The sequence below is a fragment of the Zeus faber genome, assembly GCF_960531495.2.
Source record: "Zeus faber genome assembly, chromosome: 6".
In the NCBI taxonomy this organism is placed as follows: Eukaryota; Metazoa; Chordata; class Actinopteri; order Zeiformes; family Zeidae; genus Zeus; species Zeus faber.
The window spans coordinates 12545402-12561674 of NC_137201.1; the positions used below are offsets into that span (position 1 = coordinate 12545402).

The following is a 16273-nucleotide window of genomic DNA, read 5'->3' on the forward strand; positions in this document are numbered from 1 at the left end:
CCTCTGATGATTAAAATGTAATAAGTATCCTTCCATCCATCCACCCTTCCATCCATACATCCTTTCAGCCATCCATCCACCCATCCTCCCATCCATCCACCCTTCCATCCAGCTATCCGTCCTTCCATCCATCCTTCCATCCATCCATCCTTCCAGCCATCCATCCACCCTTCCATCCACCCATCCTCCCATCCATCCACCCTTCCATCCACACATCCTTCCATCCATCCATCCATCCATCCATCCATCCATCCTTCCATCCATACTTCCTTTCAGCCATCCATCCACCCATCCTCCCATTCATCCACCCTTCCATCCACACATCCTTCCATCCATCCTTCCATCTATACATCCTTTCAGCCATCCATCCACCCATCCTCCCATCCATCCACACATCCTTCCATCCATACATCCTTTCAGCCATCCATCCACCCATCCTCCCATCCATCCACCCTTCCATCCACACATCCTTCCATCCATCCATCCATCCACCCATCCTCCCATCCATACATCCATTCAGCCATCCATCCTCCCATCCATCCACCCTTCCATCCACACATCCTTCCATCCATCCATCCATCCATACTTCCATCCATACATCCTTTCAGCATCCATCCACCCATCCTCCCATCCATCCACCCTTCCATCCATACATTCTTTCAGCCATCCATCCACCCTTCCATCCACCCATCCTCCCATCCATCCACCCTTCCATCCATACATTCTTTCAGCCATCCATCCACCATTCCATCCATCCATCCACCCTTCCATCCTCCCATCCATCCACCCTTCCATCCATCCTTCCATCCATACATCCTTTCAGTCATCCATCCACCCATCCTCCCATCCATCCACCCTTCCACCCACACATCCTTTCAGCCATCCATCCACCCATCCTTCCATCCATCCACCCTTCCATCCACACATCCTTCCATCCATCCATCCTTCCATCCATACATCCTTTCAGCCATCCATCCTCCCATCCATCCACACATCCTTCCATCCATCCTTCCATCCATACATCCTTTCAGCCATCCATCCACCCATCCTCCCATCCATCCACCTTTCCATCCACACATCCTTCCATCCATCCATCCATACATCCTTTCAGCCATCCATCCTCCCATCCATCCACCCTTCCATCCACACATCCATCCATCCTTCCATCCATACATCCTTTCAGCCATCCATCCTCCCATCCATCCACCCTTCCATCCATACATTCTTTCAGCCATCCATCCATCCTTTCATCCATCCATCCATCCATCCTTTCAGCCATCCATCCACCCTTCCATCCATACATTCTTTCAGCCATCCATCCACCCTTCCATCCATCCATCCACCCATCCACCCTTCCATCCACACATCCTTCCATCCATCCACCGTCTCCAGCGGTACTATCCCTTTAAGAGACCCGGAAGTGAATGCTCTCAGTGGTGGTGAGTTCAAGGATCCACCTGCGATGATCTCCCAGCGCCTACTCTGGGTTTTACGGACCAGTACAAAGTGCTGGCGGAGCCGAGCCGCGCTGCCGAGACCCGCCGCGCCGCGTCGGTGCTATTCAACGGGCATGGAGGAGCTGCTGCGGAGGGTCGTCGATCCTCTACCCGCGTACGAGACCAGGGACAAAACCCCGCCGCCCCCGGACTCCCACAGCGAGGAGTTCATGCGCTTCTACGCCGAGCTGGACCCGGAGCAGAGGCTCGGCTTCCTGGGGAAGCTGTCGCGGGACTTCGGGGTGGATCACGGGGGCGTTTCGGAGCTGGCTCTGAAGCTGCTGGACGCCCAGGCACGCGACCCGGCCACCGTGTTGCAGGCGGAGGACAGGCTGAGATACTGCCTGACCCCCCGCTACAAACAGCTGCTGAACCATATTAGTAGGGCTGAGGGTGGAGTGAAGTTCTTGGTGGATGTGCGGGCGGACCTCCTCCAGACGAGCCGCTCCTCCAAGTCCAGCGAGAACCCGCACATCAGGGTAATACGCGTGTTTACCCGTTTCTACGGAAGCGCGTAGAAGCCAAACAGTACGACTACGCCTATAAATAGAACTACGCCGTATACACCCCTGGAGTGATTACACTCGTGGCTTTGCAACAACATCACGCTAAAGCCCTTCACGACACACTACACGAAAGCATTTAAGCTAAAAAAAAACCCACTTGTAGGTTTTTAAGGACCTTAATGCCAAAAGGGAACGGGAGCCCTGTCTTGGCATGGCTTGAGCGTATGTGACCTTTGCCTCAGGTTCCCTGTTAGAAAGCTAGTGGATCTAGGCCAGGGTGTTTCCAGAGTGTTATACCTAAGCTAAAAGGAATGTTACATCATTTTAAGATATTATTGTTGTTGTTGTTGTTGTTGTTATTATCATTATTATAATAATAATGATAATAATAAGTTATTGTGTCACCTTTACCTGTGATTCAGGTCTTTATTAAAAGCCATCATAATCAGGCGTTAAGGGCTAAGTATGTTGAGACATACCAGTAATTTGTGACTGACTTGGTGACTCTGTGTGTACAAAACAAACTGTATGTATATATATGTAAAAAAACAAAAACAAAAAGTATAAAAACAAGAAACGTAAAGCAGTATTTAAATCAAATACTGCATGGCGCCCTCCATGAGAAATATGATTATGATACCGTCTTATAATTTAGATTTACATTTACATTTAGTCATTTAGCAGACGCTTTTATCCAAAGCGACTTACAAGGGAGAATAACATTCAGCTACATTGCGACAGGGATTAGTGTAACAACAACATTGGTGTAACAATAAATACTGCAAGGTGGTGCTAAGTAATTGTAGATTAGGACAGGAGGTACTCACTGAAGAGCTGGGTCTTCAGGTGCTTCTTAAATTTAGGCTTAAATTTAGGCTGGATGATTTTTACGCTGACCAGCATCAAGCTTAGTTTAAAAGTGGTTTGTAGATACAATTTGTGTTGGCCTTCCTGAGATGGCAGGATATATACAGTGTATCTCCACTATATTAGGGGCTGGCAATTCCAAATGCTCTGTAATCAACCACATTGCCAAAGCGGAGAACGGCGTCTGTCTAGTGGGGTGTTTTTCACAGTATCCAGCTTAATTTTAAGTTACGGAATGTCAAATGTTCAGTTTGACAACGTTTTAATTGTGTTTCATGACACTTTTCTTATCAGCTTACACAAAATTATCTTTTGATGGACAAAGCAGGCATACACGTAAAGGGAACACTTATTATTTTAGGTAGACTTGCATTTCACACTCTGTAATGCATTTCAAAGCAAAATGAAATGTAAGAACTGTTCAGAGATATAAGGGATTTACAAAATCGTCCCATCATTGTGGGAGTCATACCTCATTTGTTCTACACCTATCTTTTCCTCGATGAGAAGTGGTTAACATGTGTTTCATTTCAATAACACCTGACCCCCTGAGGCCTCTTATTGTACATACCGTGTTCAAAATTGCCTTTTGGGGAGGCCACCTCTTTTGTTGTATCTTTGTTGGACAAGCTCTATTTAGTTATTAACATTGCTCCAACAGACTGAAATGGAATTGGGGAAAAAGCGGGTGGTTATCATGAAGCTTTCACTTGCTGTGTTGTGTTGAAATGTGTGTGCACCGAGAGAGAAAAAAAAAACATTCCAAAAATAACCAATGCAGGTAATCAGCAGCGATGTCTAGAAAAGAGAGAAATACACTTTGTGAAATTAATTTAACAATGAAAGGTATTGGAATCCTCAAGGCCACAATTACTGTGGCACCTGCAAGACTGTCATGTTGAATTCAGTGGTGATTAGTCTTTGTCAGGTAGGATATTGATTTCTGACTCCTTCGCCCTCCAGGGATTTTATTCTTGTTGAACCGTATGAAAACACAGTACAGTTATGCACTTTTACAGTTTAGAGACTATTTCAGTTGTTTTTTCCGAGATTCAACTGTAATGCTGTGCTCCCTCTCAGATAGACTGGCCGTCAGACAGTGAAAAGTATTGGTGCACACGGATGTCACCGTTAATGAGAACCTTACCTGTAGATGACTGCGGTGAGAGGTCTTGCAGGGAATGGAATAGTCTGTGTATTTGGTCTTGGATGGGCCGACAGTTTCTCACAAAGGTACTGCAGTCTCCACGTGTATCTCTTTTGTCATTACAATGTGACACATCCAGAGTGACCTTGATGTGTAGGACCACAGCAGCACAACTCAGCCCCGCTCAAAATAAACAAATGGCCCTTCGCTTTTCCCGTTTTATCCCCTTCACCTGTTTTCTCTGTCTTTTTATTTTATTTTTTTAACCAAGGCCTGGAGCACCAAATCCTGCTGTTTCAAAGGACTTCATCACCTGGAGGGTAAATAGAATAAGGATTTCAGGTCCCTGGGTTTTTCAGTTTTTACCAACTCAAAGGCAGTGTTGGGGATTTTTTCGTGTGTTGGGATTCTTCAGAAAGGTCTGACTTGGTTTCCCCGCTGTTCGAGATGCTGTTCCTTTCAGTTCTGGGAACTTGTTAAGTTTGAGAAGAATCTTTACACACAACACATAACACATAACTCATACACAATAAAACACGTGCAGTATTGCAGTGTGCTTTTTCAAGATGTAATTTATGTGGTTTATTTTTTGATAAACCTGCTATTTACCAAAGTTTGCAATGCTGACTTAGCAAACACTCACATTTGGGAACACACACACACACACACACACACACACACATATATATAATATATATATATAGACATATTATGATTGACATGAAAGTATTGAGGCATCCCTATATAAAGTCAACTGATGGGAGAGTCAATATTCTACCTACCTTCGGCTGTCTGTGTTTACAGAGACACCGAAAGAGATTTGCTTTAAATTTAGTTTGACCTTTGCAGGTGGACGGTTCTGCTCTGAAATGCCAAGATGTTTGTTGTAGTGCCTCCAATACTTCCCATGGAAAGCACAAATGTGCATCACTACTCATAAGCAATAATAAAAACATTAATTTGGAAAACAGCCACCTGGGGGGATAGTACAGTCCACACACTACGCACCATCTGTGGACCGACTCGATAAACACTGTTAAGATCAAGCCAACGGTTATTCCCACATTATATATTATTTACATTGAATAATTTGACTGGATTCTAGAATGGTTTGTCTTGCTTCATAATCACAAGATCTCTAAAATCAGACAGATCAGGTTTGGACCTAAAATGATCTCAGTTCATTTATTTATTGTGATTTGATTTAAAACGTGATCTGATTTCAATGTGATTTAAAACATTCTCAGAAATTGACATTTGGATTTTGTCTTTCTCATTAGACATTTCAACTATTTCCTCACAAAGGGATGTGATGTGCCAAAATGTCTATTGCCAACTAAATGGAAAAGTAACCTCTCTCCTTCTCGTTCTCAGGATCTAAATGGCACCTTGAAGAGCTTGCTGTCCGAGTGGTTCTCTGTGGGTCTGCTCCAACTACAGAGGATCACCTGGCAGTCGCCCTGTGAGATCCTCCAGAAGATCAGCCAGTAATAACGTGCACACAGCTTGTTCAGTTTCTTTGTCTCTTTCCTAACTACCGATTCTACTGATACTTCTTGTGTTGCCAAGACGCAGCGTGACTGACCTTTGTATGTTTTCAGGTATGAAGCCGTGCATCCTGTCAGGAACTGGACGGACATCAAGCGGCGGGTGGGGCCGTACCGTCGATGCTACGCCTTCACTCATTCGGCCATGCCTGGGGAGCCCCTCGTTGTACTGCATGTAGCCCTTACCGAAGACATCTCTAATAACATACAGGTTTGACTAACCTGGCAACTTGTCAGCTGTCGCTTTTACCATTGTTACCACTTTCTATTGGAAAATTGATGCCTCCACTAATGCCCGCAGCATGAGGCCTGTTGCTTGTTGGACATCGGCCAACGAGGGTGGGCGCTATAAACAATACACTGGTGAAATCATGTGCCAAAGGATATTAGATATTTGTCTATTATGGTGGAAAATTACTGATTACGACTGTACGATAATATTCAGCTTGAAGGCAAATGTCTGCAATTGTTTTCCTTTTACCCCTGCTCGACCATTTTACCAATTATTCACTGTCCCCAGATAAGTTAGCTTGACTCCAGAAAGGACGTCTTGGATGCCTTGCTGAATCCTGCAAGAGACCACTGTAGACAAAAATGTTAGAATTCCTCTGGCATGCTCCTGGGTGTGTCAGACGCCTCCTCTTGAGCTCAGTAACGTTATTCTTACTTGTATTCTCACTGAGATTGGTTCATTTATTAAAGTAGTAAAGGTGAATTTGCACCACACTATACAGTTTTTACCTATAGAGAATACATTTGATCTTTAGCGTTTGCCTCACTGCACACAACTCTTAACTTGCTTGACATTGTTGGTAAGCCATTACATCCTAGACATCACTTTAATGCAAAAACAAACGTTTATATGCAAACAAAGATGAATGAGATAGGTGGCGCAAGTGAGGCAGGACCAAGCGATGAAGAAATGGTTTTGGGGGGAAAAAAAGGGGCGCTTCATCCACCAAAAGAACCAAAAGATTAGGATTTAAAAAGTCACACAACAAGAATAAAACGATTATCTGCAAACTATGACAGGTGACAGCTATTGCAGGAGGCAAGCTTCTACAGGGAACGTGTTTTATCTCCTCAAGACGAAGCATGAGTATGACTGAAGTATTTGAATGTGCTCTGATGTGCTGCCTATGAAACTCAACGCATTGGTGCTTCAGGATTGCCAACTCAGTCAGCTCAGATTTGTTGTTTATGTTTTTCCTGCATTTCCCCCGGGGGTTAATAAAGTGATCTTGTATCATATGTTCTGACTCGAGGCAATGCAGTTTGTACCTGGCAACCGCAGCTAAAAATAGCAGATTGACACATGGTTATGCTTCAAAAAATGTTCAGAATGTAGCTGCATTTCAAACAACTGTTATTATTTTTTTTATGTTTTATACAGCCATGTACAGCTTGTACTAGGCTTTGTACAGCCTTTCATTGATCTAGTACAGTCAGCATGCATCCTGTCACTATCTCAGCGATAAAATTAGAATTGACCATCTTGTGGGAATCTGGGTAAGATAGACAAAAAGCCAGTGTGGCCAAGTCATTGCAACCTAACCTTACAATGCTTTAAATACACAGGTCCTTAAGGAAGGGAAGAAGCCTAGGCCCAGCATGTGACCCTGTCTCAGTGACACAAACACCATGTATCTTTTTTCCCCTGTTCCTTGCAGAGCATTGTCCGCGAGTTTACCACACTTGAGTCCAAGGAGGATGTGAACAAGATAAATGCAGCCATCTTCTATTCCATCTCCTCAACGCAGGCTGGCCTCCAAGGGGTTGAGCTTGGCAACTATCTCATCAAAAGGGTTGTCAGAGAACTGCAGGTAGGTAAAAGTCTCTGTTTGAGAGGATGTTCTTACAATTTTTGGGTGGGTTTGTGGTGAGTTTTATTATTGAAAAAGATCGGTAGGTAGGTAGGTAGGTTGATACATACAGTACGTTGGTAGGTAAACCTGGTTATGCCTAATGGAGATGTTGAGGTGTTGACTGTGAATTCAGCCTTTAATTCCATCTGACTTGACTGCTGCATTTTAACATTCCTACTAGTGAGTCCGTCCAATGAGGGTTATTGTAGTGGAAAAGATTGTTAAGGGGGGAGTCGCTCAGGAGGTAGCTTGGGTCATCTGGTGATTGTAAGATTGCCGGTTTGATCCCTGGCCCCTCCTGGTAGCGTGGTGCGTAGTGTCCTTGAGCAAGACACTTAACCCCCTAACTGCTCTCGTTGAGTTGGTGTGTGCGTTGCACGGCTGCGTCGATGTGCAAGTGAATGGGTAAATGTGAGGTATGCACTGGAAAGCGTTTTATAAATGCACCCCATTTACCATTTAGAAGAAGAAGCCAGTTTTGATGGTCTTTTAGCCATCAGGCATTTAGATAGCAGTTGTGAAATGATGGGAACATTGAATGCAATATCAAAAGTGTCTGAAATGTCTTTTCAAGTTTATTTTGAGAAGACTGCACTAGTTTCTCCTCAGCAATCCAGACATCAAGACCTTGTCCTGATTGTGAGAGGTGTTTGAATGATTGGTATTCGGTTGCGTTGGCAATACAAGGTTTAATAATCTTTATTAATAAACAGTTATTCCTTTACCTCAATTGTTGTTTCGGAGCCATTTGTTTGTCTGATAGAATGCTTTATTATACCAGCGGTAACTTGAAAACTTAGAAAATCAATATTTGAAACGGCTCCCAGTGATTAATGCTTTCTTTCTAGATTATATTTATCCTCTGTAGCACAGCGTAGACTTTGAGAGTCCCCTTTTGGAGGGTCTGAAACCAAGCTGTTTTTCAAATGCTCTGCCCCTTTGGGAAGGAACATCTATGGTCGAGCAGTCCCTGCTCTGACAGGACTGAACTCCACATCAAGACGACTGGCAAGACAGCCCAGCACAGGGGGGCGGGGGCAGGGGCCACGGGGGGACAGGGCTGTGGTTTTATGTCCAAGAGAGGACGTCCTGCTTGTGTTTGTAGATTGGACCCCAGGGTGTTGTTCTGCCACCCTTCCCTTCCTTCCTCATCGGTTACAGCAGTACTAATAGGTTTCGAGTTGAGTGTGAAACTTGAGCTTGTTCTGACAAACACAGAGCTGTGATTCTGGCCATAACTGATGAATTAGTGCAGCCTTGCAGTTGTGGAATTGAAAGGTTTTTTGGGGTTTTTTTAAGTGGAATTTGAACGTTTTTCACGGCACGTGGGGAGCTCACACGGCACACGAGTTTGTTGTAAAAAAAACTGATGTGGAGGTTTGGATGTAGAAATGAACACTACTAATGCGAAGGAAGTATTGCATTAATATTGAGAGACGGGGTGTGGGGGTAAGATGGATAGGCATCCAAACGTGCCACCCCATCCCCCTGGGACTCGTCTGACACTTTCACTTCCATCCGCATCTGCTCACTCCTTCTGTCAGTTATCAAGTCTAGACGTCAGGGGAGGTAGGGACGTTGGCAGGGAATATTTGCAGCTAGCGGAGAAGGTGCTGAAGGTGATGATTTCACGATGCTTGTGAAAAGCGTTCATGTCGAAGGTATGACAAGATGGTGAGCTACTGGAGACGTACAGGGAAAAACTAATTAGAAAAGAAGAAGATGGGATTGAAAGGGGGTGAGGGAGGGAGGGTGAGGAGAGATGTTAGGGCTGGGAGGAGGAGGAGGAGGAGGAGGAGGAGGAGAAAGAACCTGCATCAATATCAATAAGGCCAGTGTGCCTAGTGGGAGAACTGACTTATGATACCGTCTGTGAAACCGAAGGCGATTTGCCCGAGTTGGCCACAAATAAGAAATTCTCATTTACACTTAGTGGGTGTGATTTGCAACCTTTGCGTTTTGATTTATCTTAAAATATCAGTTCTTCTGCAGCTCTTGTCATTTTTGTGCTTGATATATTGTTTTTAAAGGGGACCTATTATGCTCCTTTTCACCAAGTTAATATATGATCTCTGTGGTCCCCAAAACTTGCTTTTGTTTTGTTCATGCTGAAAATATTACTCAGATTATGCATTCAAGCCATGCCAACATGCATCCAATCCATCCTGTCTGAAAACAGGCTGTTTCAGTGGGAGGAGCCACCCTCCCGATGCCCCTAATTCTGTGAGCCAATGGGGTTTGAGCACATGTTCCAGGGTCTGTGAACCGATGGCGTTTGAGCATGGCTTCCGGGGTTCATTTTATTTACTCTGTAAACTTTCACTGATTTCACCTTATCAGTCCACCAAAATGTGTTTCTGAATAAATTTGAGTCAAGAAATAAGCAAGTCCAGTCGCTGAATCTTCACTCATCTTAGATCTACAAGGCCTCAATTAGAAGTTTGTTACAACTTTCATCGCGGTGTCCGGAGCGACGCGGAGCTTGGAGCACCAAGGGATACTGCGGGTGTGGGGCTTTTTTGTTTCATACAATTACGGAAACGTCGGGAAATAAAATAAAATAAATGCAGAGAAACACAAAGAGAAACCGTGGTGGAGTTACTCAGATGGAGGTAGTTCTAATTCTATTGAAGTGACATGTATTACCGCAATGATCTGTATATAAAGCCAGCTTGGGACATTCATTCTCAGACATCTAATTTTAGGACAGCTCACAAAAAAACTGACTGGTTTGCTTATTTCAGAGTTTGTGTGTTAGGTGGCCCATCAGAGACCAAAATGTATGTGCACAAGTACATTAAAGCAGCACTATGTCACTTTGGATGTTTGGGATTTGGCAGCCCTACAGTTTCTGAGTGCAATTGCACTTCTACACCATTGTCGTAAAAAACTCGGCACGGTCGTAATTTATTTTACCGGCCAAACTTTTCCAATTTACAGCGCACCTTGCACGGACCCCGCCGCTTCAGCGAGCACTCGGTCCACGGCTCCCCCAGAGCTGCGGGGAGGGAGGGCGCGGGGATCGGCCCCCCTGCTCCCGGTGTAGCAGATGTGCTCGGCCTGGCAGATCAGCTCGCACGCACATGGCCCAATGAAAGTGAGGGCCGGCGCACCACTGGCCCGTCTCATCCGCCCCGTCAAGAATGTGGAGCGGCTACATTTTGTATGAGCATTATTACCAGACATTTTGACCGAGAAGTTTAAAATGTATTGGGTTTTTTTTTTTATAATACAATTTTCCAGGAAAAAAAATGCTAATTTACTGGAGCCAAATATCAAGGAACTGATGTAGTGCTGTAAAGAATAACACCTTTTCCCGTGGTTTCGTACGCAATACAGAAGTTACATAGTGCAAGAACAGGCGTTCAGGGGGTTGGGTGGGAATGAAAGTGGTGCCATTCTCCATATTTCAAGTCAGTGTACCATCAAAATGATTTTGAAGCTGTTATTTTAAGGTAAAAAAAGTTACATAGTGTTGCTCTAAAGGAGAGATGTGGTCATTTCTCTTTAAATCTTGCTGATATTTAAGATTATGGAGCAGTTCAATGCTCAACACATTTAGATGGATGAATAGAAAGAAGGACATACTTTATTCATCCCTGGGGGGAAATTGTGGTGTTAGAGCAGCTCACAGCAGAACAAATAGGCAACATACAATAAACGTAAAAATAAAACTCTAAACCTCTGTCTCAACAGTTTCATAGATAATTATTACTATCTATCTCTCTAAATACTGTATGCACACAGGATTATAAGCAGAGTGGATATGAAGATGAAAATATAAAAGTTAAATCAGTGGTGTAATGTAAAACAAATGTCTTTCTTCCTCTTCTCCCATCTCCACTTTCTCCTGACTAGAGTGAGTTCCCCCATGTGTCCCAGTTCTCCAGTCTGTCCCCCATCCCAGGCTTCTCCGCCTGGCTGCAGGGCCTCCTCAGCCAGCACCGGAAGGATGGCCGGAACTCGGAGCTGCTGTCGGAGCAGGAGTGGCGGGAGGTGGAGCAGGCCACTGACTCGGCCCCGGGGGGCCCCACACTGGAAGCCCTGCGCAAACTGATCGGCACCAATGAGTGGGTGCACTCGGAGCGGCTGACGCGGGTCCTGGAGCCGGTCCTGATGCGTCTCTGCGCCTGGTACCTCTACGGTGAGAAGAGGCGGAGCTACGCCCTCAACCCGGTGGCCAACTTCCACCTGCAGAACGGCGCCACCTTGTGGCGGCTCAACTGGCATGCCGACACCAGCCCGCGCGGCGTGGCCAGCTCCTGCGGCATCATGGTGAACTACCGTTACTTCCTGAGTGAGACGGCCAAGAACAGCGGCCTCTACCTGCACGACAAGGTCATCGCAACGTCGGACCAGGTGCTCAGCCTGGTCTCCCAGTTCCAGAAAAACAGCAAGCTCTGAGACAAAGGCATGGAACCCAGGATGGTCCGAAACCATAGACTAATGTACAGACTGCTGTACACATCTAATGTCAGTTATACAGTATATGAAGTGTATGTATGTAAATTGCAGCTGTTCCAACGCCGCCTAGCATCGGTGGCTTTCAGTAGTACAATGGGGCGAAATTTGTCGCGAGAGTTGATCGTACGCAGATATCTGGCAACGCAGAGCGTCATAGCTTTTCAAGTGTGGAATCAAACTCTATAGAAATGAACGGAAATTTGCTTTGTTGTTTGTCGGATTCAGTGTAAAGCCGCCTTCAGATCATGCGGATGCTGTTGATATACAGTGGCAGATGAAATTTCTGCATAAATTTAACCTAATATAACATTATAACTTAAAAACATTGTGCTTTTTCATTTATTGAGCAATTATTCAACTTTAATGTTTGGAAAAATATGAAAAATAAAAAATATTCTAAGTTACATATAATTGGGAGTATAATTCTAAGTTACATATAATTTCAAATAATTGCTTTGATTGCACCTTATTCTGAAAGCACTGACTGAAAAAATACGCTTCTTATTTTGGAACAGTGACGTGATATGCTGTTGTTTCTGCACAAAAGCAACATCTCCTCCTTTATTCTGCGACCAGGCGTGCTGTATGTATCACATAGGCTGTGGACTCCTCCACCTCATTGGCTTTCTGGCTGGAGTTGTTGGAAACCCTCTAAGTGCTCACCGCTTTGGGAGAGCGTGGCTAATGATCCGAGGCATCTCTCAGTGCCTTAGCGTGTTGTCACACATGTAACACGGAGGCAGGAGCAGAGAATGAGTGCAGCTGCTTGAATAAATGATAATTTGATTCTTTCATTTGGTTGGATTGTCCTACTGGAAAAATATCAAGAGGTGGGGGGGCTCAGGGAATAAAGAGCATGTTGGATTGATTGATGGAGTGTGGCTGCCGGTGTTTGTGTCCACATGTTGCTTCATTGCCTACCCCCTGCATCCACCCAGCCCTCCCTCTGTCCCCCAAAACTCAGCTCAACACGCGGAGACATCACATAACACCTTCTTATGCGACACCGCAGCGAAAGCGCCGACTAGGGAAAAACAAAAATAATATATTTCATATTCAATATCTCAAAACAGAAGTGTCATTTTATTTTCCGCCGTGATTCATGAGCGCTAATACTTTAGAGCAGCCTGTGCTTATTGGAGCCTCTCTCTGGTTCCATTTTGGTGCCCCACCACCTCCTCTCTGGAGAGTCATGGCTGATACTCTTAACTGCCCCATCCCGGCGCGGAGCACCACTCAGGGCTGCCCACACACCATTGTTGTGAAATAAAATATCACAGCAAGTTGACTGTGAAATTACCTTTTACCTCTTCAAGGAGCCAAACTTTCTTTTCATTTCCCCCCCTTCACACGCACACACACAGACATGTTACCTCGTGCCGCATTGTGCCCTAGAAAATACAAAGGAATGGAGGGAGGAATGATGTTAAAGTGAAGGGCTGGGCCAATGACGTGAAGGGGGGATGAATGAAAGTCTTTAAAGGAGAGTTTTTAAGACACACCCTAGTATTTGTGGAGATGTCAGACATGTCGCTCCTTCACAACACCCATGCACAATGTGCTTGCCATGGAAACATCAGTCATGCCCCCCTGCCTGAATCAAAGTCAAATGTATTAAAGACTAATACAATTCAGTGTCAATCTGTTTCAGTTTTATATAGTTCATATACTACTACATTGTATATATTTTTATATATATTATAATATATAATATTATATTTTTCTATATATGAAATATATGAATAATATACAGTATTTTAAAAATCACATTTATACATATATTTTATATATCATTTCTATATTTCATATATATTTATACAACATATATATATTTTTTTTTTGGGGGGGGGGGTTTAGGAATGGTTTAATCTAAAATGATGGGTGGAGGGCAGATGTTCGGAAGTGTAAAAACTAGAGATCCAATAAAAAAAAGGCAGATTAGCAGACATTTGTTTCCACACTCACATGGTAGTATGTAATATGTATTCTGAAGCAGCACAGTGTGTACTCAGACACCGCTTTGCTCGTGGCCAATCAGGTGGGAGTACACGTGGGCCCGCCACGTCCCACAGCAAATATCAGCCAGCCAACATGTGGGGAAAAAAGACGTAATTACAATTGATTAGAAACGGTCGGTTCCGGGACCCAATGCTTGGACTGAAATAATTCAGACAAACTAGTTTTTACAATTCTTTAATCAGAGGAAGAAACTTTCTGTCTTTGTCCGTGGCCCAGAGGAAATGGTCTTACAAACGGCGTGGAATGACCAGAGGAGCGGCAGCGGTGAGAGTAATTGCGATTCTGTATCACAATTTATTCCGATACGTTGCGAGACATAAAAGACCCACGCCGTCCTCTTATTATGTCCGAGGGCAGGAAAGAAAAATCTTTGACCGAGTGTAAAGGGACTTTTCAACTCAAGCACAAAAGCCCCTTTGAACAATCAATGGCCTATATTTCAACCATAGTGTGGCGTGCACTTGGAACCTGAAAGGTTTTTTTTGAATGGAAAGCCCCATGATTCAACAAATTCCTAACCATTTGGGATTAAAAATAAAGGGAAAGAAGTAAAACCTGTCAAAGTCATACCAAAGTGTTATTTATCATACAGTACAGGTCAATCAACTCCTTTATCGCTTTTGAACTCCTGACCCGTGCCTTTGTGGAGAGCATGCTCGGAAATTCAATCTTTCATTTGATGTCAGCAAATTGCGATGGAATGTTTCTCAAGGCTGCAAGATAAATCACAGCAGTCAAAGTAGATAACATAGAAGATATACACATTTTCACAGTCGCCCAGTGATCAGATGCTTTTTTCCGATCTTATCTGGAGGCAGAATACTAGATCCTTGTGTCTCTGTTTCAGTTGTGCTTTCTCACCTGCCGCCGCTGCCATAGCAGCCTTTCTCGCACCTTGGCCCTGTGTTGAAAAATCCCATCATCACAATCTACTTCAACATCTTGCCGCTCAAAAGGCTCTTCCACCGGTTTCAGGTGCCATGCCATTGTTCCGAAACCCCAATAGTCAGAAAAATGTAACCCTGACCCTAACCCTAAGTCTAACCATCTCTAAGCTTTACCTAAATTTTACCATCTCCAACCCAACATATTTCGGACTATTGGGGTTTTGGAACTGGTTTCCAAGAAAATAAAACGGTACATTTTACTCCCAATTGTATTGCTGCATAATCTTTGGGTTCTCAAGCTGCACTAAGCGATATCTCAGGAATGCAATTAAGATATCACCTGAGAATCGCCTCCCCATGCCACCTCTCGATGTGCTTTTTGGCTAACAGTCCATTAGCACTTGCTCCAGAACTCAGCGGTACAGTACGGCAACCTGTTGAGGTCAAAATGGCAGGGAGATTTATGCAGATAAGTACTATAAACAAGTGGCTGGTGAAGAGAGTTTAATATATACAGCACAAAAAGATTTGTAGTCTTAACAAGGCCAAAATTGTAAAGACAGCAATATTTCTGAACAGTTCGTGAGGTATCGTACCTCCTTGCTAGAATTGCTGCGCCTGCTTTCGCTCATGCACTTGCTGCCCACTTGATTCGCCACCGCAGGCACACGTGGAGCCATTTATTGGAAGCGACTCGGAGCCCGTTCGTCATTTCCCTGAGCCGCTCTCGATGCAGCTTCAAGTTCATTCCTGTTGGGGTGAGGAGAGGAGTCCTTGAGTGTGACATTTCATCCTCAGGCCTTTCGCTGACATTTGCTTGAATCAATTTGTAAACCCCTTTTGGAGCTTGACTCTTGTGACGATCAACCCCTCCAGTACACGTGTTTCTGAAATTTCACGCCGTATATCCAAAGTTGTAATTTTCATCACGTGAGATTAAAGTTATTGTTTAGCAAATGGTTAGTTACATCGGCGAGAACAAAAAAGTGAATTGTTGCCTGTGGTGTGTGTTGTGGGGGTGAATGTGAGGTGAAGTTGTTCTTCCTGCCCAGACAAAGGGCCGGCCTGACAACACGGCGGTGTTTGTGTCAGGCTTGAGATGGCCCCCGAGAGAGGGAGAGAGAGAGGGAGTGGGAGAGAGAGAGAGAGAGAGAGAGGGAAGTGGAGGAGAGAAAATTCATCCAGGTGTCCTAATCCATTTTCCCCAAATTGTGTTGCTCGTCACCTTCATCCCTCCCACCTCGCTCCCTGTCCATCTATCTATCCTCCACCTCCTCCTCCTCCTCCTCCTCCTCCTGCAGCCAACCTTGTGTCCACCTTGCTCTCAATCCCTTGGTCCATCTTCAAAGGGCTTCACGGTGTGTGAAAAATCATCACACACACACACACACGCACACGCACGCACTCATGCACGCACGTACACACAGACACACACACACACACGCATACACACACACACACAGCGCATGTTCCAG

At 44.6% G+C, this 16273-nt stretch overlaps 1 protein-coding gene across 1 annotated transcript; it reads left to right on the plus strand.

Moving 5' to 3' along the window:
• The first annotated feature begins 1452 nt into the window (after positions 1-1452).
• mlycd (malonyl-CoA decarboxylase) lies at positions 1453-13059 on the plus strand. The gene is made up of 5 exons (XM_080002729.1): positions 1453-1975; positions 5391-5503; positions 5618-5774; positions 7234-7386; positions 11287-13059. Exons 1-5 carry the CDS (start codon positions 1463-1465, stop codon positions 11830-11832), a joined length of 1482 nt encoding a protein of 493 aa, XP_079858855.1. The 5' UTR covers positions 1453-1462; the 3' UTR covers positions 11833-13059.
• The last annotated feature ends 3214 nt before the right edge of the window (positions 13060-16273 follow it).